At 44.0% G+C, this 27,085-nt stretch overlaps 1 protein-coding gene across 2 annotated transcripts in view; it reads right to left on the bottom strand.

Moving 5' to 3' along the window:
- Positions 1-24,607, bottom strand: part of CCN4 (cellular communication network factor 4) — a 38,019-nt gene extending 13,412 nt beyond the window's left edge. Inside the window, exon 1 of one of the 2 annotated variants that reach the window (XM_013956947.2) lies at positions 24,346-24,607. In XM_013956947.2, the coding sequence (XP_013812401.1) occupies positions 24,346-24,393 (48 nt within the window). In that variant the 5' untranslated portion in view covers positions 24,394-24,607. Of the gene's footprint in view, positions 1-5,144; positions 5,256-24,345 lie in introns of those variants that run through there. The other variant, XM_067290137.1, reaches the window with a different exon arrangement.
- Positions 24,608-27,085: the final 2,478 nt, after the last annotated feature.

The raw sequence follows: 27,085 nt of genomic DNA on the forward strand, positions 1-27,085 counted from the left end.
GCACTGCAAGATCTTACTCTTAAATTCTCTTTCTTTCAGATATTTCTCTCACTGAGATGAGCTTAAACTACATAGTCGTGTCCCATTCATCACGTCCATGATCAGTGATTGATGGGATTTACACCTTCCCTGTGCAGTCTGTGCAAAGATAGATAGCTCTGGGTAAACAACCCTGTTACTTTATATTTATCAGATCAAATTCCCAGCTAGCATAAGCTGGAATTACTCCTCTTCGTAGGAAGCATCCTTTCAAATTAACTGGCCTTCATTCCTGACTTAAATGCTCTGAGAAGTGCCAGGCGAAGGTGGGGAGAAGCTGTCCATTTTCTTCCACCCTGGCTTAATGATAGGGAAAATTTTGAAGTCCAGAAAGGTCAGTGACTTGTCCTAAATTCAATTCATCCTCTATTGGCAGAGCTGGCAAAGGGGTTATGAGAAATTACCAAGCAGTGGTCTGTTCAAATTATAGCACTTTATCCTTTTCACTGTTTTTTCCTTGGCTGTAGATTGCTGTAAAAGAAGGACTTTTGAGAGCTCCCTCTTAGTTGCACAAGGAGGAGCTGCGGTTTTCAGGGCACATGCCATGGTGTGGACTTCTTTTAATTTCCTAACAGTAATACACTTTAAAGAAATATTTTTAAGCTACATTTTTGATGCTACCTTTCTGGACAAGCACCAGATGTTATCTATGGAGGGATGCAATGTGATCCTCATTATCTGCTGTCCTGCATCTCTGACACGTTCACAAAAGAGAAGCAGTCAGTGAGGATATCTTTATTAGAATGTCATCCTTATGATAAAAAGGAGATTACCTGATCAAATCAGCTGTTTTGCAGCCTGATCCAAACAGCCTTACAGTGGGAGTTCCTGTGCCAAGACCTGCCAGCATCATCCTTTGTTTAGAAATAACTGTTTTTTTTCAAGATTGGCTGTCCTAAACAGTAACCCTGAAGCTAATAAACCAACTTAAAGTGGACATCTAGGGAGGCATCTCCCAGGAAAGCACCGTAAATTTTTACTGTCGTCAGTAGGGCAATGCATCTGCTTTCTTATGGGTCCACCTACTGGCTGAACTATTTAGACTACACGACCAGTAGAGCCAGCTCCAGCACTGCACAACGCCTTAGAAGTTCTCACAAGCTGAATTTGGTTAAAAAAGCACCCCAGAAGACTTACGTCCACATTCATAGAACTGCAAACATCCTAATTTAACATCGCAAATGGGATCGCAGTGCCTGGAACTTTATAAAGAACTGAAAGCAAAAAGGACAAAATGAAATACAAGTCATATATTCAATGAAGCCACTGACCTCTCCATTATTCAGTCACAACTTTGGGCAAACACAAAGACTACTTGGTTTCAGCCTGGGGTAGAAAGAGGCTAACAACCGACAGTGCACAATCTGGACTTATCATCTCCTTTAACGATATTGAAGGTCTAGATTTCACATCTAGTTAAAAAGGCAGCTGTGATGCCTGGATATCTGGATGGGCAGCACAGCCCCAGTCTAAGCAAGACATAATGTGTTAATGTGGCGATTTCTTTACCAGCCTCTCTAAAAAAAGGTGGCGAATCCCAGGCTTATGGATACAAGCATTTTCACCCTTGTCCATGGAATACATGGATGGCCACCACACAACCACACAGGAGAGAAGACAAGTTTATATCAACCCTGACTGACATGTGAGAGCTCTATTCATAATCCAGTTTGAAGGTCTTGGGAATCCTGGAGCTTTCAAACCTACAAAGAATAACATTTTGTATTATCTCCCCCTCCACCAAATATCATTCCACAGCACTGCAAAGTATTTCCCTCTTGAAAAAAATTATTCCTGAATGCAGTTAAGGTCAAGAAAAGGAAAACATGGAAAGGGGATAGTTTTTATTTTACTGTGTGATAGGTAAGATAACAGAATGAATCTAAAAGGCCAGACTGGTTGTGGTCTTTCTGTGGAAAGGGACGTTCTGGCACTTGGACCCCAATGGCTACAGCAAATATGTCAATCTGCTGGAGCAACTGGTTAGCTTGTCAAGAAAACCAAGCAGTTTCTAAACATTACGCAATTTCCACAAAAAGGACCTTACATCTGTCCCCAGTTCCCTAAATATCCCTGAGATACAAAAAGAAAGAGAAAGGACAGGACACATCAGAGATCTGTGACCATAAACAGGGGACAGGGGAGCAGGCATGCCAGTGAAGAAATATTTTGAAAGCTAATGGGTTTCATGGGACTGCAAGATAGACCCCGGGAGCCAGGAGATAGTGTGGGTCAGTGTGAATTTAGATATAGTTCAAGAGAAAAGGTATCTCATTATGTATCGCCGAGGTGTGATAGGAGAAGCAATAGTCACTAAAAGTCAAGGGAGCAAGGTGTCTTTCTGGGTCACTGATATGCACATCAGAGATGAAAAGCAGGACCTGGCTTATATCAGTGCGCTTAAACTAGGCTGTCAAAGTAGAAGTTTGTTTCTTACTTGTCTCGATTTGGACTTCTGAGCTAAATATTACTGCATATTTGCATGATTATTCCACCCGAGATGGATGGGTTGACAAAGAGACAGTTCTTACAGTGAGATCAGCAGCAATCACAGCACCATCAACATTTCCTCACTGTTATACTCTTGCTACAAATTCCCAAGGCCCCATGAGCACTCAGAAACTCTGCCACAGGATAATAGTAGCCACAAGTGGGTAGCATCAGCAAAGAGATATAAATCAGATTCCACAGGACACGTAATGGTAGGAGGAAGACATGATTATTAGGATCTCAGGTACCCCAACACATGTATGAACTTCTAGGTACTTTATTAAAATAGATCCCAGACATGAGATCTCCTCAACATATTGTAAAATAATAGACTGAATATAGAAAATATAAGACAGTTTTATGGATTTCAGGTGCTGGGCAGATTTATTCTTACTGTGCACTGTTTAGGCACAGCAGAAAGGAAAGTTCTGCCTGAAGCATAACATTCAATAGCCTAAGAAAATAAAATATCCACAGCGAGTTAACCATTAATATTTCTGTGCATCTGTGAGTGAGGAACAATCAACTTCCCATAACATTATTTGGGAAATATATCTCTGGGAAGAATGTAGGCAGATGTTTGGAATAGTCTTTTCTAACTCAGTTTAGACAATTACAAAGTAAAGATTACGTATACTCATCTCTGCCAAAATATTGCTTATACTGGCAAACTCAGTGTGGCCTTGCAACTTTTTCATATTTTTTCCATAAAGCTCTCCTTGCACATCTTTCTGAACATCCAGAAAGAAAAAACTTCACTATTAGAAAGTGACCTGATGTATCATAACTTTTGTCCTAGTCAGAATAGCGTTTGCTTAGAGTAAGTCCACCTAAAAATGTTGGGACATCGTTAACAAATTGACAGCGCCACCATGGGCTCTACTGGTTGTGTATTAAACAGCACATTCTCTGAGCTCTAAGAATGTTTCAACATCTTGCATTGCACGTGCTCAATGAACTCATCTGGTAAAATGAGCAGAGTTTGAAAAGTAACAGGGAACATCTGGGGGAGCAACAGAGAAGGGTCTCCAGAAGGAAGGAGTAAACAGTCTTTAATTTTAGGAAAGTGGAGAGAATAAATATTAGTGCATTTGGACTGTGCAAGGTCGTGGGGTTACAAATCATCCTAAAACTGTACAGAACAGGATGTTGACATATCAGCCACAAGCTGGGTAACAAAAGCAGTATTATAGCTTGAGCTTCTAGACAAGACCAGATTGCTCTGGCAGAGGTTTTACTTTACAGTTAACCATGTTCTGCATTCACTTGTCTCTTATTTTTCAGCCATGGCCCTGAAGTCAAAGGGGATGACTCATTATGTCCTATTACTCCCTTGGAGAAAATCTGCCCCCAAATGGGCAAAAAATAAAGGAAATAAAATTAAAAAGCTACATTCCCCCCCACCCCAATGGCAAAAATAGTGCAGTTTGGTGGTCTTTCTCAAAATCACCTTGGTTTCCACAGTTTTTCTATTCAAAATAGAAATCTGCATTTTCAAGTGTCAATAATTTTCTACCAAAATTTCCAGAACACTTTGAGAAATTGAGAAAAAGGGGAATCCAGAAGAGAGCAACCAAGCTGGTCAAAGACCTAAATCTCATGAGCTCAGAGGAGATGCTGAGGGAGCTGGACTTGTGTAGTCTGGCAAAGAAGAGGCTAAAGAGGGATCTAATAGCAGCCTACACCTACTTGAAAGGGAGCTAGAAACAGCTGAGCAAAACTCTTCTCAGTGGTAGCAGAAGGTATAATAAGGGGCAGCAGCCACAAATTGTAAGCGGGGAGGTTTAGTCTGAACACCAGGAAAGCAACTTCTTCACCAGGAGAGCAGTGCAGCACTGAAACAGGTCATGCAGAAGGGCTGTGAAATCTCCATCCTTGGACATTGGATTGAAGACCTCCAGAGGGCACTGACAACCAACACTTCTAGGTCCCTATGCCTGCATACCTTATCAAAACCACATGTGGGATACGGCCGTAAACCCAAAAAACCAACACTACATCTTCACCAGCTCAGCCCTGTATTGCGTTACCTGAAGTCTGGTTCTTGTGGAGAGAAATAAAAACTGATCTTTTTTTGCTAAGCAGTACATTTAATGCAGACAAAAGAAATCTGTCTTGCAGGTCCATCTCCTCTCATATCATGAGCACAGCTGATAAATATATTCAGTACCTAATTATTATTTTATCTGACAAAAGGAAGCCTACCAGAAGTCTGGTTTTGTAGCTAGTGGATTTCAAGATAATACAAGGAAAAAGAAACTGCTGCTACTACTACTACTGCTTTCATGGCCTCTTTGGAATGCACGGCATGTGTGGATTCATCCAAAAAACACAACTGCCGTGTAATACAGTGTCATATCATTAGATCAAAGCCACCTCAAGACTCTCAGTGAAAGATGAGCAGTAAGACTGCATTGCCAAATCCTTGTAGTTATGTAAAAAACAGATGGAGCCTACAACATGACTAAATAAACAGCAGCATCTCCAGGCAGAAAGTCCCATACAGAGAATTTTTTGCTCCAGTGTGGCATATTTTGGTACCTCTATCTCATAAAATTTCATAAGATCTGTTAGACAGACAATGTGGATGAAAGAGATGTAGGACAGCAACGTACTTAGGACCAACAGAAGACACCAGACTTTTGTAGACACCAGGAGGATCTGAAGCTAATTCAGAGTCTGACTGCAGAACAGCACAACCCAGCTTGAAATGATATGTCTTATCTTATCCTTTGCCAGGCAAAATCATGGCAACAGTCTCCTGTAGCATCTGAAGTCTATTAGCTCTGTGTCTGCGGAGAAATCAGTAAAGCAGCATTAGTAGGTTTGAAACAAAGTCATGCACACTGATATCTCTCACAGCCTGATCATCTGATCTGGATATGGTATAGCCTTACTCCTGAGATGAAAGCAGTGAACTCTCACAGAAATGTGTAATCCAGATGTTCAACCAGTATCCAACTGGAGCCTGAGGCAGTTACTAGAAAAACAGATCAGGAACCCTCTGAAACCCAGTGTGGGAGACAGGTAATGTCAGATTGGATATTATACTGGGCAGTAGCACAGAATAATGGTAATACTGCCGTTCTAAGTACAGATAATGCAGAACCCCATCTGTGCGATCGCTGTGTCGGGGATATCAGTCTTGTGCTTTGGTCTCCACCACTCTGCATGGCACACTTTAGCTCTGCTGTGCTTCTGGCCCCATCCTCTCATTAGCTCCCCACTACACAGACAGCTTGATTTCCCTGAGGGTGCTGGGACAGCTTCTCTGCTTCAGCAATGAGGATGGGAAGCAATCAAATGTGACCCCCCCTTCTGTCTTTCTCCTGGACTGTGACACTTCTTCCTCTCAACAGCAAAGTGCCAGAGCAGAACTGCTATAGAGTTCATGAATGATGAGGAGGTATTAGATTAGAGGAGATCTTTTGATTGCAGAAGGGGGAAAGTGTTTCCAGGAGGGTGAGAGAGAATGGGAAACATGAGATTAAAAGAAGAAAGACACATGCAGAACCTCACTCACAGCCCCTTGAAAACCCATTTATCCTTGTTTAGCAGGTTTAATAATATCACTATGCTTGGTGGACTTGTGATGCTTCCCTGGCATTAGTATTGTGGAAGATTCAGCTGATATCACCCACCATGAAATCGCATGAGAATAAACACATAAAATTCCAAAGATCACAGACTGATGCTTATTGCACTGAACTTCCTATACCAAGAAACATCTGTGCAAAAACCTACTAAATCATCAGTGTTCACTGCATGCAGGTAGAAACAAGTACAGTGAGCATCAGAGAGGAAAAACAAGCTCCCAGTTTCTGCAAGTGGTACTGATGACATGGAGTTACTGATAACATTACAGCAAATACAGACAGCTTAGTCATCTTCTATAAGGCTATAGCAGTGTAACAGAACCTTAACCTCTGTATAAAGTAAAGGAGCTTTAATGAAAATCAGTTTGTTTGTTTTTTTTTTTAATCTCAAAGGTAATGATTTTCATTTCACTAATTTGGAAAGTTACAGAGAAGACTAAAGAGAGGGTAAAATCTTCACCCCTCCTCAACAGTGACTGTGCACAGTATGCAAAGACTGAGAGGAGAAAGATCAAGGAGGAGAAGGAACTATTTATGATGGGAAAAAGTTATTTAGCTAGGAATGGTAGGATTTAAATTAAGCAATGGAAAGAGGAGCTGAAGGTGATGGGGGTGCATCCAGACTGCAAAAATTTAGAATCATATCCTGAACATGTGTCAGGCATCTAAATGTCTCTTAGAACAGGACTACAAGGGTGCTAAGATATATGGGAAGTGAAAGAGTTAGGCTATCACACTGAGGGTGCACAGGCAGAAGAGACTCACATAGCCAGAAGACAAACCACAAAACCTCCCTGCAATTTAAATATATATGAAATGGTTAACAGGGAGAGGGGGGAAATGCACAAACACAAAATAACCCTACCTATGTACTTCTGTTGTCACAGAGATGAAAACAGAAGCGAACATCTTCTACTGCCTCTCCCAATAACCCACCAAACTCTACTGGTGTCTCCTTGCCACACAGGCAGCACAGCAGATAAAGCAACCTAGCCTGCGTTGCTTCTAATCATCAAGTTTTCTGACTTCACTCTGCACGTTAAGTCCCCTCTGCTTCTTTCAAAATCCTTGCAAATATTTCTCTTACATTTGTCCAAGTGGTATAAACTGTGATGCACACAAATAGACACATATCCAAATAATCCGCTTCAGGTTCAGGGATCTGAAGAAAAGTAGAAAAGAATATATACCATAGAGCAGATGCTACTCTAAATCACTTCTGAAAGGTAATGAAACACTGAATTCTCTGGAGACACATTATCTTCTTAATCTGTTTTCTTGCTTAGGCTGATACAAAGCTTTTAGCTATATTACAGGGTACCAATGTCAAACAACTGCCTATTAAAATCTCCCTCAATGGATTTAATTAGATGATTTTTTTTTTTTTTTTTGGTCACTGTGTTTTAGAATGTACCAAAAAGGAATTCTAAAAGAAATATGAAACCCTTTGTGAAAATGAGATCTGAGGTCCAAAACCAGGAGCAAGCAGCAGAATGCAAAACAAACACTTTTGAGCATTTTGTCTTCTGACTTGAGAAAAAACAGAAATCCACAGACCAAAAATATAAAAATCACTAAGGACTTTTAAATAACAACACTAAGTTCCATAACAATGTAGCTGCAAGCGTTGGATGAGGTCAGACGTACAGAAGTGCTCAGAGCACAGCCAGCAGTACACCAGGTAGATATCTCACCAAAAACATGGCAAACCAAAGTCTGAGAAAGGCTGAATCACTGTTAGCTTATATGAGAAGTTAGAGCACAGCCAATCTTGCCAAATTCACTGCAAGACATTTTAACAGGGGTGTCACAATTAGCTAGTGGCCCACTTTGCTCGTGATCTGCCCCAAGTCCCTGGACCATGTCCAGCCTAACTGAAGGAACTGCTAGCTCAGTGGGGAGCTGAGACGTTACCTGCCAAAACATACACAAAGACCCTTTGCACAGATGATTTGGGAAATCATGAGAGATAAAGCTACAAGGATGGAAGAAACCAGTAAACAAATCTGGGATTTGTTAACCTTTCTAGATGGTACTCAAGACATTGAAGTAGATTAGAGATTGTAAAAAGAAAGGAGGCAACTGCAAATTGAGTATATTTGATGTACCAGACCCAGGACAGTGCCGTGCAGAGTGTTTTGTGATCTGTTATGAGAGACAGGCCTGCCCAAATAATTTATAGTCTACTACAAAAGAACATCAGAAGTCTACAAACTAAAGGCCCTCCAGTATAAAATTCATGCCTTAAAGCTGGGGCCAGTCTGACACAGAATCTTTCTTCATTAGCGACTCTGTCCATGGATCATGTTAGAAATCAACCCCACCACTGCTTCCAGTTAAATGAGCAAACAATAAAACAATTCCTAAGAGGGCATCTAATAAGACAAACTTTACCAGCAGGGAAAACCATGAAGTGCTTTTCTATTATCATTATTTTTTAGAAAATTTCCAATAACTTCACCTGAGCTATAGGTAAAAAGCAATAAACAAATAAACAAACCTCCACTTCTTTCTTAAGAAAGAAAAAGTGCTGGTTTCAAGACAGGTACATCAGGAGGGCAAAACTCTGAAGTACACAGCCATCTGAGGGTTAGTTCATCACATCAAAGAAACAAGGAAAGATGTTTTTCTTTTCAGTATGGAAGGTGGAAGCTACTTGGTTTTTACATGGCAAAGAGGATATCTGATCATCTTCCCCCCAGAAAAGGCATATGAGAGAAAAAAGACCTCTCACAAAATTTATTTGGTTTTGTTTATCCGGGAACATAGATGGAGGGAGAAGGAGAGTGGGAGGAAATCGGTTTTGACTGGGACCTGGCGGTGCTAGTACAATAAGACACAATTACAACTAAGACTACTATACTGAGCCAATGTAAGCAGCTTGCTTTTAATGGCAGTTGCTTAAGAGAAGGAAGGTTCCTTTCTAATGTAGACCACATAGGCACACTGTTATTTCACATGGGATGCATCTTGTTCACTTCTCATAATCATTGAAAAGGATAAATTGCAACCAGAACAGCGTGACTAAAATATGAATGCCCTAAAAGAATATTGATACTAATGAAATCCAGATGATTTACACAGTAAAGTTAATTTAGAGCTAGTCCACAAATAAAAACCATGGAGAAACAAATGCACATGCACAATGGCTCTGAAAATGTCCCTGTGCAACTCACCTACTCATTGCTCTGCGTTGTAAAAGGCTGCAGATCTGTAGGCAGAAACCACATTAGTAAGACAGTGAGGAGGTTAGTGGGATCTTCTGTGCTAGTTGGACTATGTGTAAAACATCCCATTTTCCCGTGCTTCTCCATGTAACTAGCAACACACCCAGCAGCTGGAGATGAACCCATGGGCTCTTCCCAGCTGACAGGAGCAGAGGAGATCTTGTCACTGACAATAGAAGAGACCGGATCACTACTCCAGGCAAACTGCCTAGCTTTAAGGCAGCTAAAATTAGAAGGTAAACTCTAGGTTGAAGGATTAAGGCACAGCTTCACCTGCCTGAAGACAGTCTTTAACCTCTCTGTGTCTGCAGAACAGGGGTAGTAGAAGTTCTTTTGCTGGAAGAAACAATCGCTGAAGACTGTGAATTGCCCAGACCACAGAGGAATGTGCAACTGCCATCAAAGGGGATGGCCAGCCAGAAAGTATCGACAAAGGAGATCCCAAGAGAATTCCTCTGTGAAGATGTTTAAGTTGGTAGGGAGAAGTATGAAAGCCAGGGCTACTAAAAGGGCTTAGGGCCCGTGGCTATGCTGGTCATGTGTCTAGGATGTCTATTCTATCTCTATCTCTACTTTCCACAGGAAAAACAGGTTTCAGTTTGTAGCATGTGAATATTTGCTGGTTTTGACTTTCAAAGCTGTCTGGTGGACTGCAAACACAGGGGGACACCACAAGTGAGCACCTCAGACCCATCTATGTTTGAGCAAAGGCAAGGTTTCTCCATTTTGATCACTGAAGAGGTTAGGCCACAAAATAGCCAGCATGTCTACAAAGTATTTTCATATCCCTCAGCTCAGATATACTTGCAGCTCCACAGCAGTAGCACAGACGTTTTGCTCAGGACACCACAGCCAAACACAACCAGTTCACCTCCAGAGTGTGGGATACCACCAATGCCATCAATTAGAGTAGTCATTGCAATACCAGAATGAAACACAGATGTGATCGAGATTTTGTTCTGGTATGAAGGGCTGAAACTCCCTTGGGATGTAGTTTATCCCAAGCTGAAGTCCAACACAAGCTGTCTCATCACATACAGGCAAAGTTCTGTTTGCTGGGCTTGGTACACTGGTCTTCCGCTGATCCCTTTGCCAGGGAAGTAATTGATTGAATTTTAATTACTTTAATTAAAACTAGAAGGCTTAACTGCTTTCTCCTCCACGAACGCAACGCCAGAAAGTGGGGGTTGCAGAAATTCTCAGTAGACATGAGAAGTGTTTTCACCAAACACCAGAGGAAATCCTGCTCTTTTTGAATAAATTGTTGAACCACAACAGGATGTAAAATGTGTGGGGATTTGTGAAGAAAAAAAAAAAGCAAAAAAAACAAAAAGACGGCTGCTGTGGAGGAGACAAGAAGGGAAGTTTGCTCTAAGGAGAGAATCCTGTGATGCTGAAGCAACACAACCACAAGATTTAAAGAGTTAAACTGTTCTCTGTTCTCCTTTCTGTTTACTAAGCCACAAAGTAGGAAACATACAGCTGTATCAACAGGAAAGTGGAATCTGGAGTCAAAACTGCATTTTTTAACTTGTCCTTTTCTTCCCCAAATGCACCAGGAAGATTAACAGTTGAGATTTAATAATAAAAAGAAACATATCAACTGCATAAGTTCTGCAGTAACAATGTGCAGGGAGAGGAGAGCGCCGGCTTCAGTGTGCTGGCAGCTGGACTGCACTTATCAGCAATAGCATCCACTTTCCAGGCCACCGCTAGGAAATAAAGCCCATGAAAGATTCAAGGAAGTCTCACCCAATGGGAATTTACTGGCTCGGGGATGACTGCCAGGCCCTGGGGTCGAGCTGAGCCAGAAACGGCCAAAGTGCGATGGACCAGACCTCCCACGACTCTCTGTCTCTCTCTCAACATACACCCCCAAATATAGCTTGGTTTCCAAGTCACTCTTCTCCTTTCTCCTCTGCTCTCCAAGGCTGAATAACCCCGTAAAGTTATAATTTTTATTTTCCATCTCTCCCTTTTATCAGCCAAACTCATGTCCTCAAATGCAGGAGCGTCCAAATCTCATTGATTTCAGTCTGGATCCAGACACACAGTAGAAAAAAGATAAATAGATACTAAAACGCTTGCATGGATCTGTTCTCAGGTTCCTGATCTTCTATTGAGTTCCCATTAGCTTTCCAAGAAAACAGTTGGATTCAGCATTTTAACTGTAATACACAAGGGTTTTTTTTCCCTCTATTTCTGTACTAGAAATTGTCTGTTGGGCTGATAAATAGGCAATGTACTGTGTAAACCTGGAATGCTGTTCATTGTCTAAAAGCCTTCCAGCTCATCAGAACATTAAAAATGGATAGAAAATGCATTTGTCTTTATAATTAAGTCAGAAGGTAGGCAAACAAAATCTGAGTTTTGTTACTCATTATGTTTGAAGTATACTTCTTTCTTGGCCTCCTTTTGTAGGAAAAACAAAATGTAAACACACAAGTGAAAAAACATTTTACAAATAGCAGTCTCCTTGTAAAGATGCAAAATGAGAAGAAACAACTTTTTTTTCCCCTCAATACCCTCTGTTTTATGCCAACAGCACATAATTTCAAAACTGTTATAAACTACGCCGTGGTCAGTGGGAGCTTTAGAGCTGACCTTTGGGGACCAGGATCTCGCACCCAATATTCACTGAGCACATAGCCATTAACATCTGAAAACAGAAGGAAACAGAGCCTCGTCTGTTTGTTTAGTGGCTTCTTAAAGGAGGCTGCCTGGGTTTGGGGCTCGCTCTGCCACGTTTCCACCTTATTTTTTGTCTTTAAGAGTGATTTAGTTCCATATCCTGTTGTTTTATTTAGGTGATTACCCCATTATGGGTAAATGTTGATGTATCATTTCATCTAGTAGAACTTAATATATTAAATAGCATCAGATAACCTGTAAAGATAGCAGCTTGGCAAAACATGAGTAAAAACTGTAGGGAGTGTACACCATTTGAGTTTTAATGGAGCTAATAGGAAATAAGATGACTGGAAAAAGCTTCAGAGATGAAAAGACGTAAAAATGTGCTGGGGCTTTCCACAGGCAGAGGCCAAAAAGTTAGGGCAACTGCTAAGAAGCAGCATGTACATTTGTAACCTTAAGAACCTTCAGAATGATTAATATTCAAATACCTTATATAGATTTATTTGGTATTAGTGAGAAGAGAATTAAAGAACAGTTCTGTTTCAAAACAGTACTTTTTTTGGCATTGAACATGTAGAGGTTCCCATCCACAGATGCTCTGAAATCTTCTGTGCATCTCTGAATTTCAGAGAAGCTGCTTCTTAACAGGTTGGCATTCTTGTCATTCACCTGACAGCATTCTTTACAGAAGAAATTTGAGTTTAGATTCAAAATATTCACCTTCACATTCTCATGCAGTCATCAAGTTTCCTTAATTTCTGTGCTCTTGCCATGGACAAACTTTCTACATCTTGTCTGTATGGTGCTGGATTGCCATGGTGCACTGCATTTAAAACCCAAAGAAGCTGACAAAGCCAGGTTTCTTCAGGAGAGGATTCTTGAACTCTTTTGGTTCCTAGCTCATTGCTATGAGCATAATTCCTTCCCTTAATGAATATAAGCAGGCCCTGGCCCAGAATAGCTTGCAAGACTTAGATAAAGTTGGTGAAGCCCCAATGCAAGTTCACAGGGCCGTTACACTGCAACACACTCTCACAGCAGGCACTTGCCCATCTCCTGCTCTGCAGCCCCTTATCTACAGGACATGATCTGAGGCTGCGGGTCCATAGGCAGCTGAGGCTGTGTGCGAGCTCGCTGTGGTCAAACAGCAGTCTCACACCTTCCCCTCACCTCTCCTGTTTACTACAAGGGCAGAAAACCTGGCCACGAGCAGAGACAAGCCCTTCACTCAGGCCACAGGTTGTTGCTCAGCTGTGCTCTTGGTCAGCCCTGCACTGTAGCCCTCAGTGTCAGCAGGATAACACCATGACCCACGTGCTTGGCACAGGGTGGCCTTGCTTTAAATGTCGGGTGGGAGAAAGGCCGTGTCGGGTCATTCCTCTGTGGCGGGTCCTTTCGCCCCCTTTTTGGCTGCAGGCAGTGGTGGCTGAGCAGGGCTTCATGGAGGAGGCAGCCAGCAGGATCGCAGAGCAGAGGAGAGCACGGGGGGGCCTGGGGAACAGACCACCCACGTAAGACTGTCCTGCTGCTCGTGAGACTTGACAGATGGGCTGATCCAAACACCTCCTCTAAGGGACACTTGTTTTTTTAGCAGGAACCACTGTAGGGCAGCAGTCAGCAACATGATGGCTACAGACAGCATCTTATTCAATGTACTATAAAAAAGGAGGAGGGGGCGGTGATGAATGGAGAACAAGCTGTTCCTGAACAGCTGGCCCAGAAACAGCAAAAGGAGCAACCTCAGATGATGGGAAGGAGGGGGGCTCGGAAGAGGTCAGAGCCAGCTGTCAAATTGGCCGGGGCCTTGCAGGACAAACACTATTCCAGATACGGCAGAAGCTCAGATGCTCTTTCTGTATGCAACAGAAAGCCCCCAAAAGCCTCTGTACCTTCCCTCCCATTCCCAGCACACGAAAGCATACACATTGCAAATGGAAAAGGGGAAAAAAGAAAGACAGAGGCAGAGCAGATCAGTCATTGGCTTGTAAAAGGCTTTTGGGACAAAACCATTGCTTTCAAATTAAATACAATGGAAATTACAAGCGGTGAAACTAGAACACCTCCTGGCACGGATTCATGAAGAAAAAAGAAAGGAGTGAAGTTATTAGTATAGGAAAGTTATGTACCATGCTGGAGAATGAATCCTCCTGCCCCTGAAGTCAGTGGAAACAGAACTGAAATGCAGCGCTTTGGTAAAAAAAAGATGCCAGCGAGAGAACTTGAAATAACTGGTGCAAGCAATGAAAGTCAAGGCTGATACACTCAGAGGTGTACCAGCTCTCCAGATGGGAATGCACACATGGCACTTGCAAGCGCAATCAGAGCATAACATGTTCTGCTTTCAGGAGTGATTGCTTACCGTGGAAAATAGTACCTTTCATAAGCTTTTCAGGAGGAAATTGTTGAATAACCCTGTTTTAATCTGTCCACAAACTGAGGCCCGAAGGATGAAGTGACTGTCCCAAAGGCAGACAGGATGTCTGTGGCAGAGCCAAAAATAGCAGCGAGATTTCTTGCTCCTACACTGTAACCATAACACAATCCTGCCTCCTACACACAGCTAATAAACTGTTTAGTTCTTACTGGATGCGCAGAAGAAATCATTCCACCGAGCAGACTTGCACGCACTGTACAAGTTCCCTTCTTTGTGTTTCAAGATCACAGGCACCTTACGCCTGCAAGAGGGCAAGACTCTTTCACCTCTCCAGTACCTTCAGATGGAACAAATCAGCAGGGATCAGCAGTTTACACTCTGCTGCGTTCGTGTGAAGCGATGTAGTAGGTCCTGCTCCGCACATGATTCACTCTCATTCGCACACGGCTGTGATACCTGCAGGTCTAAATTGACTGGGTGACAAAATTCCCCTCTCCCATCCACAGACCTGCTGACACCACGAACAACGTCAAGCCAAAAACCCTTGTGCAAGCCAGTGTGTTGCTGCAGCTCCACTGAAACCAGCTGACATAGGTGGGTCCTGCACCCCGGCATGGAAGCACGTTGGCAGGTACAAAGGAAAAAGTCGCTGAGACTTTGCTGGGCTCCTCTACACCCAAATTTCCCCAGCTTTCAGGCGCTCTCAAAAAACACGATGTGCAAATTCTGCTACTTCCCAATCCTAAGCAGCCTCAAACTGGTAAATGGGAACATCTCAGCCCTCAAACGGTTAACGCTTCTGCATTCCCACAGAGGAGATGAGTTGACGTCGGCTATGTGCTTTGTCTCAGGGAGGATAAAGATGAATTTCTAATTAAATGAGTACTGACGCCGGCTCTGAATAACTCAGCTTACTGCTGCCTGCAAGTAGCCCGCAGCCACCTGGAGCGGAGCAGTGCTTGTCAGCAGCGCCCGGGGCGAAGCCGTGAACACGCGAGGGCAGTGCTGAGGTGCGGATGGCAATCGCGGGCGTCTCCGAGCATCCCGGACGCAGCACCCCGCTTCGGCCGAGCATCCCGCCGGGCTGAAGCTGCTCCGCACGCAGGCCTTGTGCCAGCCGAACTGTGCCTGGGAAGCGTGTGGGGAGGGAGGTGTTAAGCCAAAATATTTATATCCACACAGCTCCCACTGCAGAGGCAGTTTTTCTAAGAAAGCTTCCTCATTAATTTACAGGGTGAACTATAAAACCGGGATCAATGCTTTGTAATGGTATGATCGCACGGAGGAAGGGGCGGGATATGTAACTCTTTAGTATTCCTCTATCAAATGGTACAATTATCAAGGATGGAGAGGTTTTAAAGAGATCTTAGCTGTGCTGCCATAATATCCATTTATTCATCGAATCAAATGCTCCAGCTAAAATCAGCCTCCCAGAATTTTGCCCACAAAGATGACACTCTGGAAAGCATTTTAGTGTAGCTTGGAAAAGAAAAAAATGTCAGTCAAAAATGTGGCACAAACACTTCCTGTGCTGAAAACAAACTGCCTATACAACATGTACAGAATAACCAACACAAACCATAAAAATACGTGTGTGTATATATATACATATATAAAAATATGTAAATTATACAGAATTAAGCCTATCATCTAAAAGAAGTAGAAGCATCTGAGCCCTGAAACCAGGCAGGTAATAGATAGTTCCACTGCAAACTCAGGAGTCAGCCCACACCCAGGGACCTTCTGGATGGTGGGATTTCACCAGCTTGGATGAGCACAGTTCAACCACCTTTCTTTGGGGAACTCCAGTGCAATGAGGAAGCTAAATATTGATTTTGATTCAAAATCTTGAAAAATAAGTCAAGTGACCTCCAGTAATCCACCACCTCATAGATGTCAGCTTGCAGCTTCTCTGTCTCCTTCCCCAGACCCATGAAGAGCTATGCCTTAAGCAAAAGATCTACTAAATACATTAAAAAAAAAAAAAGTACAACTATCACTCTAATAGAACAGTGCAAAATGATAGCAAATTATCTCTCTCCATAAATAAGCTGCAGCATTAAACAGCAGGGAGTCACTTTATGTTAAACTAATTATGGTAACTACAATACCTAGGGTGAAAGGTGGAAGAAAAATTGACAAAAGGAAGACAACTGACTTTGCCCTCATTCTCTCATATCAGTGTATACCGGCCCACACACGCATGCTGTGGGTATGACCTAGTCCTCCAAGACCAAAAGCCAGCAGGAAAGGTTGCTGGCAATGCTTAGAAATTGCCTGCTAAATGGCCAAACTAGTTAATGGAACATGGATATGTTCCTAATTAATTTTCCAACCCTTTTTCTCATAAACATGTAACCAAAGAATTTGCAGTGTAACCCACTTGCAGATTCTTAGCACTGGCTACAGTTTTTGCGGTTTGGTCCGTCCCTGCTAAACAGCTAAAATGACCCAGCTGTTACTCTAGAACCGGGGACTTGGCTGCCCACAGGCACCCAAGTGCATGTGCCAGCCACTCGGAGCAGTGCTTAATTCCCCCCATATGGATTTCTGTGTCTCTGTCTTCATATCAAACCAAATACAGATGGTTCCCTTTGTCACAACAGCTATTATCTGGTGATCACAAATGTGAAATAAAGCTTGCTTGGTCATCATATACATCCAGGAATATTTTGGAGGACTTCCCAACCCAGAAAAGAGGATCCACAGGCACAAAACACAGATGCAGAGTAACCTCCTGCACCACAAGTACGTGCCAAGGGCACTCTTATCTCAGAGTGTGGCAGTGACAACAACACCAGCATCCAGAGCGCAGTCAGGAGATGCTTTAAGACTGTGCTGGCACATTTCAGGGAAGTTACCTCCCTGCAGAGCCCTGGTACATGACTGTCTGCCCAGTGCAAGAAGGCTGGCTCCTTCATGAAGTAAAATGAGTTCACCAGAACTACTGCTGCAGGTGATTAGTGCTGTCCCCAAAAGGGACCAAAGGGGTTTTAAGCAAAGTCATGTTCTTTTTCTATAATCACCATGTCACAGTCTAAGTTTATGGGTGAGGAAGCTTCAGCAAGAGAAAGAAACAGTCCCCCACTCACCTTGCTGTCTGTTGTTACTCAAAAAGCTTCAGTACAAAAACACCAAAACTGAAAGCAGGATGGTGCTCTGGAAAGCCAGCAGAGCACAGAAAGGAACTGAAACTTTTAAACCACTCAAAAATTAAAGCTTGAGATGCATTTGTAAATTCTAGAAAGGAGAAAGTGCTACCATGCACATGTTGCTCAAAAAATTGCTGCCTTCTAACACAGAAAAGGTTCTCTGAGTCATCCAGAGCAATTTTGGTCAAAATTGTTAAGTCTATGTGGATTGCACTGTTCCTGGTGACAGGGAGCAAGCTGTGTGTCAAATATTGTACAGAATTACATGGTTGCTTACAACTGTCTTTACTACTTTCTTCCCATTGTATACAGATACTAGATAGAGTAGTCCCATGTTTCTAAGCCTAATGCAGCTACTAACTCAGTCTAGCTAGACTGTTGCATGCTAGAGGTGGAATAATAAAACCGATGCTCATAACCACCTGGATGCATTTCATTGGAGATGATATCAATAGGCTAAGATGGGAAAGAAAAACTTCTAAAATATCAGTGACTATAAAATGAAGAGAAGGAGTTTGTTTCATCTTTGAAACAAAGGTATAAAAGCTGCCAAAGCATTACAGGTATTGTGAGTTCTTTTCATTTGAGTGTCAATCAAGTGCTGGACCACATGACCTTGCTATGGTGCCCCATCATCAAACATGAGTCATTTTTTCTTATGACCCTTTCCAAAGCTGCAAGGAACTAAGCTCTTAGGCTCTTAGGATAAGGTCATTTTGCAAGGCTGGAATTGCTCCATAACAGCAAAGTCCTAACTGCACATATGCCGAGTAACATCAGGATTCAGGTGTGCTTAGCTGACTCATGAATGATGCATGAACCCACAATTATTCTATGAAACATCTCAGGTTTCCCTTTGGGCTCATTACAAGCCATCCTGGAGTTCACGAATCTTAGCCTTCCAACATGCTCATCTCTCATTTGCTTTCTAGGTTAAGTAGAATGACAGACTCATGCTAATAAAACAAAAGAATAATGTGGGAGCTATTGAGAAAGTGAAAAGGAAGAGAGAGATGACCGCACAGTCCTGGAATGCATCACCAACCCGAGTATTAGAAATTCATTATTCAGACTGTGCTGCAAAGCTTAGTTTAAATGTTGTCTTCTTCCACAGCTGTTTCAGCCTGAAGGCTCTCCTTTTCTTCCCCATACACAAGAAAAATTGTGTATAGAGCAGAGACAGTTGTCGGCACCCAGAGAAATATGACTGCCTTTTCTCCCTTCTGCTCTCCCACATCTGGGCCAGAAGCAAGGATGACAGTCAAAGCCCAGCAGGAGTCTATTAGAAGGCACAATGGATTAAGAGGAGTCCTGAAGTTTCAACCAGGATGTCAGAATAAGTAACAATCAAGAGGGAAACATGTACGGTTTCAGTATAAATGCAGTAAATAACAGACACCAGTGGAGGTATCTCACAGAACTGGGAGACCACCAGGGTGCAGGAGAAATGGTGAGCCTCACCCACAGCTAGTAAGCTGATGGAGAATATATGCACAGAGCTGTTAATGCAGTCAACCCAAGAACACATCTGTAAAAATAAACCCTGTGAGCCCTCTGCCAACATGCAGCAATGCCAGGCTGAACATAACTCATCTCGCAAGTTAGCAAACTGTCAGCAGGAGAGAACCTGGAGGAGGGACTGATGGGGAAATGCGGATGTCCTAAGCCCAGGCCAAGGAGCTGGGCTGAAGGAGCTGAAATCTTAGTGAGCATCAGATCACAGAACCCAATAAATGGGCAGGATTTATTTGGGCCTGTCACTGCAAAGCTGACAGCTTTAAAGTTTCTGTTTAATAGAAACAGAAAATTCTACTTTTAACATAAGCACCATAAGAACAAGGATGGTAGAGCTATACTGTAAGAAAGCAAAGGGAGAGTCAGGGGGGGATATCCTAATATAGGGTGCCTAACTACACCTAGTGACAAACAATATCAAAAGAGTGAAGAAACCCCACCTTACCCTGCTTTCTGGTCCACAGCATAGGACACTGGCAGGCTTGATTCTCAAAAGCATCTTCAGCTGAAGCTGTGGGTGTTCAGCTTTTGCCAAGCCACTGCTGCCAATGTTTGCATGCAGAATACTTTTTCTTTTTTTTCAAAGCAGCTTCATTTCTGCTCATGCATGAGAGCCAGGGCCATGCAGACAGGAATGCTCAGGGCCCACTGGGACACTTAGGCCATCCAGAAAGAGCAGCTCTCAGTAAGCTGAGCCCTGGCAAGATGCTAGAACAACTCTTAACGTCCCTACAGGAGAGCCAGAAGCTTCTGAAAAAAGAAGTCAAACACCGCATGTGAGTGTGGAGCACTTCTGACATTTTTGACCAGTGCCTCTTCCTAGCAGCTTGGGAAGGTAGAAGAACTTGAACACATGTGACTCTTTTAAAGGACAACGTAATCATGTAAATCTCATGCTCTTGCTAAAACCCACAGGCATTATCTTTAAATAATGCCTTTCATCGGAGAACACCCGATATCAGAGTACTAGCATTGCAGATGGTGATGCTGCAGCACGAAGTGGGTTACAGGACTTGCCCAAGCTGACACAACTAATCAGCAGTGGAAATAAGGGGGATGAGGAAGCCAAGTTCTCTCACCAGCTCTGTCATGGTTAATGCTGTCACTTGACAAAGAGATGGTTGCAGACTGGCAGCTGTTGGCTGTCAAAGCAAATTCAGAGACGGATGGCAGAAGTTATGAAAAATAATGCATAAAGGCCTGCTGCTCTCAACAAAATCAGTGTGTGCTTGTGTTTAGGGGGTATCATCACTTCTTCAGGAACAGGCTTGTGTCTGGACCTCCGATCCATCTGAAACGCCATTCAGTGCTACCTTCAGGATGTTGCCTCTGAAGTGGCAATGACTTTTTTATGCATGAGGGTTTTGTGAGAGGGGACTGCTGAATCAAAGACTAGCTTAGTGAAAACCACACATATGAAGCAGTTGTACCTGCAGAGGTGACACTTACCAGCTTCAAGCCACAAGACGCTTACTTGCACAGCAGGTTCTTCAGCTGGTGTAACCAGAGTAGTTCCAACAACTACAACTTCTGTAAGTGAAAGATGAGGTCCCCTGTAAAGGGGAGAAGTGTAGCTAGCTTGCCTTTGGTGAACAGATGCTGTCAAGCAACAGAGCGTGGTGGGAAGGCTAGAGTGCCAAGTCACATCTTTGACAACTTTGAATCTACATTGCATAAGATTATCCATGAATCTTTATCCGTTATGAGGAGCAGCAAGCCTGTAACCTTCCATTGAGAAGCACTCAGTTTTCAAACCTCAGCTCACCTCCTACGGAGAGTCATGGGATTTTTGCAGACAATGATAAAGGTGCCTGGAATCATTATTATTAAACAGTATACAAGCTGCTAGCAAACAGCATAGATAAGTGAATAAATAGATCTGTAGACATGTTTGTTTTGTTTTGTTTTGTTTTGTTGTTTTTTTTGGTTCAAGTTTGGTCAGAATGTGGTTTCTCCTGGAAGAGCCTAAAGAAATGTAATAGTTTTTTCCTGCCACCAAATCCAAACATTTTGCAAATGAAATTCTTGGCATCTAACCTGTGCCAATAAATCTTATAAAAAGGAGAAGGAAAAAACACACATTACAATTCTCAAGCCACCTTCCACATGACCTGAGGCAGCCCTGAGCTCAGGTCATTATCAGTGACTATCTAACCAAATCAACACACACAGAGGATATGGTGCCTATCTAAAACCATCTTTGAACATCTCTGTCGTTCCCTCTCATCCCCACTAAAGCCAAAAGCCAAAGTTTGTGTGCTGTGATGGGCATCCACATCAAATTAAAGTGTCAAAAACTGCCTACTGGCTTATTTGGTAATGAGAAATGTCATTCTTTGCTATTTGACCCACTGTTTACCAGCACCATTAAAGGAAAAGTCTACAGAATTGCATTAACCCCTTACCTGCACTCTACTCATTCCCCCCCTTTAAATGTTTCAGAAACCCAAGATGCTGCCCTTCTTCCTGATGAATTTCCTTTATCTGAATAAGGGATCCCATATCTACTGAGCTGTCAGGGCTAAAGGCAGAAGATCCTTGCTTTTTACTCCTGAACTTCTAACTACACTCAGTTATTTTTCTCTTTTCAAATCCGTTGCCTGTACAGTTATACCCCAATAAAAACAAATAAATTTCAATAAAATTGTCAATAAAATTGTTCAAGAACTCAATAATTGTCTGTGGCTTAATACAGAACTGAGGAGTGGGAGGAAAAAGCTCTTGCAGAACCTGGTAGCTGTACTCTAAATGCCCTGTAGGATGTGGCTGATCTTCCCATATTAACTCCTCTCCCCTTCTTTCTGGAACAAGCACATATATCCCAGCTATACAAAATAAAACCGGATAGTCAAACCTCTTCTATTCCAGTGTATCATCTTTTCCTCTCCCTCTTTCTTCATATGTGCAGCACTCCTAGGGAGTCATACATCCCCATGGAGACCACAGGGCTTTGTATATACACAGTGGTCTGCCCAGCACCGTCACTCCATGGATTGCATCTGGGGTGTTGGGAAGATCTTTGTCATTGATGCAATGATGCCACCAAAGAGCCAACGAAATATACAGTGAGGTGGGGCTGTGTTAGGGCTTTATCAGTTCTCATATGTTACAGTCTGTGTGACTTACCTGGGACATCTCTCATGAGCAGCGTGGCCATGCACGTTAAATAATATTTACAATATCCCATACCACTGGCAATACCCCTTGCTCCTGCAGACAGCCTGCTCTTAAGCTGACCAGACCAAACCTGCTCTTCTCCCCAAAGTCCTTTAATTATTGCTCTTAATATTAATACTCTTCCCTAAGTTGCTCTCCCCAACCCCTCTCATCCATCATGCACTTGGTCACACTTCTCATCCCCATTCCCTTCACTGCCTTATGCCCATGGGATGCTCCAGAAAGGCAGAGCTCTATCTGCAACATTCAGTGGAGGCTTTGAAGCTTTGGACAGGAAACAGTCCAGGCCCAGGGCTCTCTTTATACTTTTTTAGATACTGATTTGAACTCTCTTTTAGATACTCATTAGACCAAACATACCACCAGTATTACTCATCCCCACAGCAGCCGCATGTGTCTGCATGCAATCACACATACTTTTATGCTATAGCTGCTTTTTTTTTTCCTCTCTTTCTCTTTTTTTTTCCAGACAGCTTTGATATCAAGGGAACCCAGGAGAGCCACTATAAAATGTACAGGGCCCTCACAGCTCTTCTGTAATAACACCAGGGGATGTGTGTGTGTGTGGGGGGGGGACTACCCCTCCCTCTGTGTGACTTTTTACTTGCTTATCAAAAACCAAAGTCAAGTCTTACCTTAGAGCATCTGAGAGGTACATTTTGTTTGTTTGTTGTTAGCTGGGGTTTTTTTGCTTTTTTTTTTTCTAGAAGGGGGACCGTATCAGTCCATCTCCGCATTCACACAGGACTTATCGCTCTGCCATCTGCTTTCACCAGGTGCACCTGGCATACCGCACCATGCATGCCACTTTTTGGTGTAAAACCCCACGCTATCTGCCTAGGCATAAGCCAACCTCTGAAGCTAGAAGCCCTGCAAAGCAAACCCCTCTCTGCGCAAAGCAGTTGATTTTACCGCCCTCTGACCAGGAGCGGTGCTCAGGCACAGCTTCGCACGCGTTTGGCTCGGGGAATGCTGCAGCCTTGAGTCCAGCAGCCCAAGCGTGTCCCTGAGATCCATCCTCTGCGTCTCCCTGCAGGCACCCCAGGGCGCCCCGAGCCCTGCGTCCAGCACTGCCTCTGGGGATGCGGTTGGGGATGCGGATGAGGCGAGGGACATCACAGCTCCAGATTTCGCTGCTCACTCGCTCTCCGCCGGGGAAGGGGCCCTGGCTCTACCTGTTGCCTCCCTGCCTTGCTTATCACCTCCCTAACCCCGACTGCTCCGAGCGAGCCGCCCTCTCCCCCGGGGATTTACACAAGCAGCAAGCACGCCCCAGGACAAGAAAAGAAAAACACAGGACACCTACTCAAATGAGTGGCTTTCCTACACAGGTTTTTCCAAAGGGGAGGAGAGGGGAAGCAGCTGCTGCCTGCGTGGACTGCGGAATCCGGCAGCTACAAAGAGAAATTTGGGAGGGAGGGACACGCAAACCCTTCTCCTCTGCCGGCGCCCGGGGCGGCAGCGGGCGAGCGGCGACCTGCCCCGGCACCGCACAGACCCGGTACCGGCACGGCACGGCCCCAGTCCCGATCCCGGTCCCGGTCCCGGGCACAGCACGGCACGGCACGGTGCCGGTGCCGGTGTCGGCACAGCATGGTCCCGGTCCCGGTCCCGGTCCCGGTCCCGGTCCCGGCGCGGCCCCAGGCGCCCCCCACCGCCCCTGGTGCCGGGACCTGCCCCTGCCTTTCCCGCTGGCTCCCCGACAGTGCGACCTGGCCGCTGCGGGCAGCGGCTTTTCTCCCTGTTTTGCCCCACAATAAGAATAATTGCAATTAAAAAACAAACAAACAAATCAATACAGTTTTCCGTGCAGATCCATACGGATGGTGAGCAGAGATGGACTCAACTCAGAGACACATCTGCATCTTTCCTTTCCCCTTTCCTCTTTTCCCTTTCCCCTTTTTCTTCCCCTTTCCTTTCCTTTCCTTTCCTTTCCTTTCCTTTCCTTTCCTTTCCTTTCCTTTCCTTTCCTTTCCTCCAGAGCTCACCTTTCCCTCCCCACTCTCACATCTCCCACCTCCCCAAACTCACTGCTGCCCAATTTCCCGCAGGTACCACACGCCGGCTCTCCCTAGCGCACCGCGCACTGAAAGCAAGTGTGTTTGCAGAAGACGAGTCTCTCCTCCGGTTTCCACACTCACCTGCAAAATGCTGCTTGCTGCTAGAAGCCAGGGCAAAAGCCACCTCATCCCTGGAAGCCAGGATTAAATACATTGATTGAACCCAGATTTAGAGCCGTTTTGCGCAAAAACACCACTTTGGGGAATTCAGAGCAATCCTGAACTGGCAACCTAGCCTAGGCAGTCTGCCTTTTTCTCTTGGCTCTTTGGGGATTTTATTAAAGACAGATCTGACGTCAGGGTGAAGGACAAGCCCTGCATTTTTCCTCTGGAGAAACTTTTCCTGCCTTCACTTCTTCATTTTTGTGCGTGTGTTGTTGTCCCACCTCCTGCATTTCAGTGCATCGCCGTTAGCCAAAGGGCTCTTAAAGGGAACGTTACAGCGCAGTGGTCCAGCAGGCTGAGATTTTAACTCTCTATTTAAATGCCTAGAGCTTACCCACTGGTATAACAAGAGACTGGCTTTGCTGCTTGTGATTAATGAACTTAAATGTGTGCAAACATATATAGATGTTTAATTTATATATTTCTCTTTAAAAACAAACAAACAAACAAATAGTGGCTTCTTTTAAGTCCACAAAGAGTGAGCGTGCCCCGCGGAGGTGTTCTGCCACGTTCCCTAGGGACCCTGCTCTTTATAGAGTAACCCACAGCCGCCATGAAAGGACGGGCACGCACTCCTGTGCCATGCCGTGCTCACATCCCTCTGTGATTTTGGTGGTGAGCATCATAGCATGGATCAGTTTTCAGGGCCCTGTTATATTTTTTCATTTCTATTCTGTGCCAGTAATGTGCATAGGAAACACCGCCCAGGTACACGGGAGCGCAACCCCCCTGTGAACAGAGCTAAACTCTCTGATCACCTGTACCTGCAACGACCGTCCTGGCCTGGTGGAAGGATTTTACCTCTCTTATCTCTGATGCGTTCTCCTCTTTTTACTTAAGCATGGGCATAATGTTTTCCCTCACACCTCTAAATCTGATTTTGAAAGCATTTAAAGTCTCTTCCTTAGTAATACCCTTTTCCCTAGAATAGTAAAAGAGAAATGAGTGCTCCCAGAGAGGAAGAAAAGTCACATTAAACAGCTTTGCAGATCTTACACTGTGAAACAGCTGGGATCCAGGCAGGGTATAAAGAGGTGTCAAGGAAAATTTAAAACTGGGCAAAGCCCCTCTGCTTGGTGTGGCAGACTGGGCAGCGATGGGTGGCTGAACACTCTTCCCTCATCCTCCAGCAATACCGGGCCGTGGGGACTTCATTTCTCTGCTGAGGAGTCTAGAAAGGAGTCTGCTGTTTTCATGTCATCTGGGCTGAGATTCATCTGCAGGTGTCTACCATTTAGACATCGTATCTGATTTTGGGGTCCCGACTCCCTGCATGGTTTGTGAAGTAAAAGGACCATTTTGAGAGTGCAATTCCTCCCACCCATGTGAGATGCCTTTTTACAAGAGGAAAAAGTAGATCGATTAGCCTGGGGTTATTGCTCGGATGCAAAGTGGGTGGCAAATGCCTCTTACAAGGGAGCTGGCTTGGAGCTGCAGGGGCCATGCAAGTAGCTTTACAACTGCAAAAGGAACAAGAGTTCAAGGACTCCAAGTGATCAGACTGCAAAATGAAGGAAAGAACATTTCTGTAAGTGATACCAAAAATGGCAATCTGTTGTTTGTCCCTCCCCCCCCTCCCTGAAACACTCAGTCATTCCACTCACTCCAGACCATTTCCCCTGAAGGTCATTCCCCTGGCTTAATTCCTGCACTAACGCTGCGGTCAAGCGTGCCAGGAAGGATGGAGGTCCCTGTGACGTGGACATCCAGCTGTCTGCGGCTCTGCTGCTTGTCTCCTCTTTGTCGTGGGACTTTGTCCAGGGGTGACCATCAGCTGGACACTGCCTTAGCGTGGATCAGACAGGAGCCAAGGCGTGGGGTGCAGCTTCAGCACAGAGGTGCAGATACCCAGCTGCCTCGTTAGGCTTTCCAGTAACGATTCCCCTGTGTGTATGGCACATTGGTGCATTCACAGGGTGACCGCGGATAAGGCTACCTCGTTTAAGACTAAAGTGACAGGGGCATTTAGGCTCTTGTTGAACACAGTGATGGCGGCAACTCACACGTTGGCATCTGCTTTTGCCAGTCTTTTCCAAAGGCGATAATGCTAAAAGAGATCAGCGCAATCATGTCTCACTCTTGCTCAGTCCTGGAGAATCTTGCACCAGCTCCAATAACTGGAAGCATTAAGGATGCTTCTCTGTCTAATTCAAAGAGATAATCTCTATTTGAGATCTTCAAATGCTGGAAGATTCACATTCTGTTGAGTTCAGTTGCTTTCACTATTAAAAGTTTCTGCCTTACTTTCAGTCTCAGTTTGCTAGCTTCATCCATCTGCCAATGTCTGCTTGTCTAATGAGAATTCAGGACCTTCTTCCACCATATAAATTTGCAAGGGTTGAATAAATCACCCCTTACTCTGCTCAGAAAAACAAGGAAGCCACATTGCTTTTAAGTCTCAGTGGCCAATTGGTTTTCTGGACCTTGAAACAATCTTGTAGTTTTAAAGAGTTTTCCCTGATCACCTTTTACCCTCCATGGACATTTTGCCTGTGAATGCAATTATCCATCGCCCTGCATCCACACCATCCACAGTGAAATGGAAACAGCATGTGCAGTGCAAAATAGCTCTGATTCTGGTAGCCTAACACTTTAATATCGCTCCTTTCTCAATATGTCCCCCAGGCCCCTTGGCCACATAAACTGATTTCTCGAT

The sequence above is a fragment of the Apteryx mantelli genome, chromosome 2 (assembly GCF_036417845.1).
Source record: "Apteryx mantelli isolate bAptMan1 chromosome 2, bAptMan1.hap1, whole genome shotgun sequence".
Lineage (NCBI taxonomy): Eukaryota > Metazoa > Chordata > Aves > Apterygiformes > Apterygidae > Apteryx > Apteryx mantelli.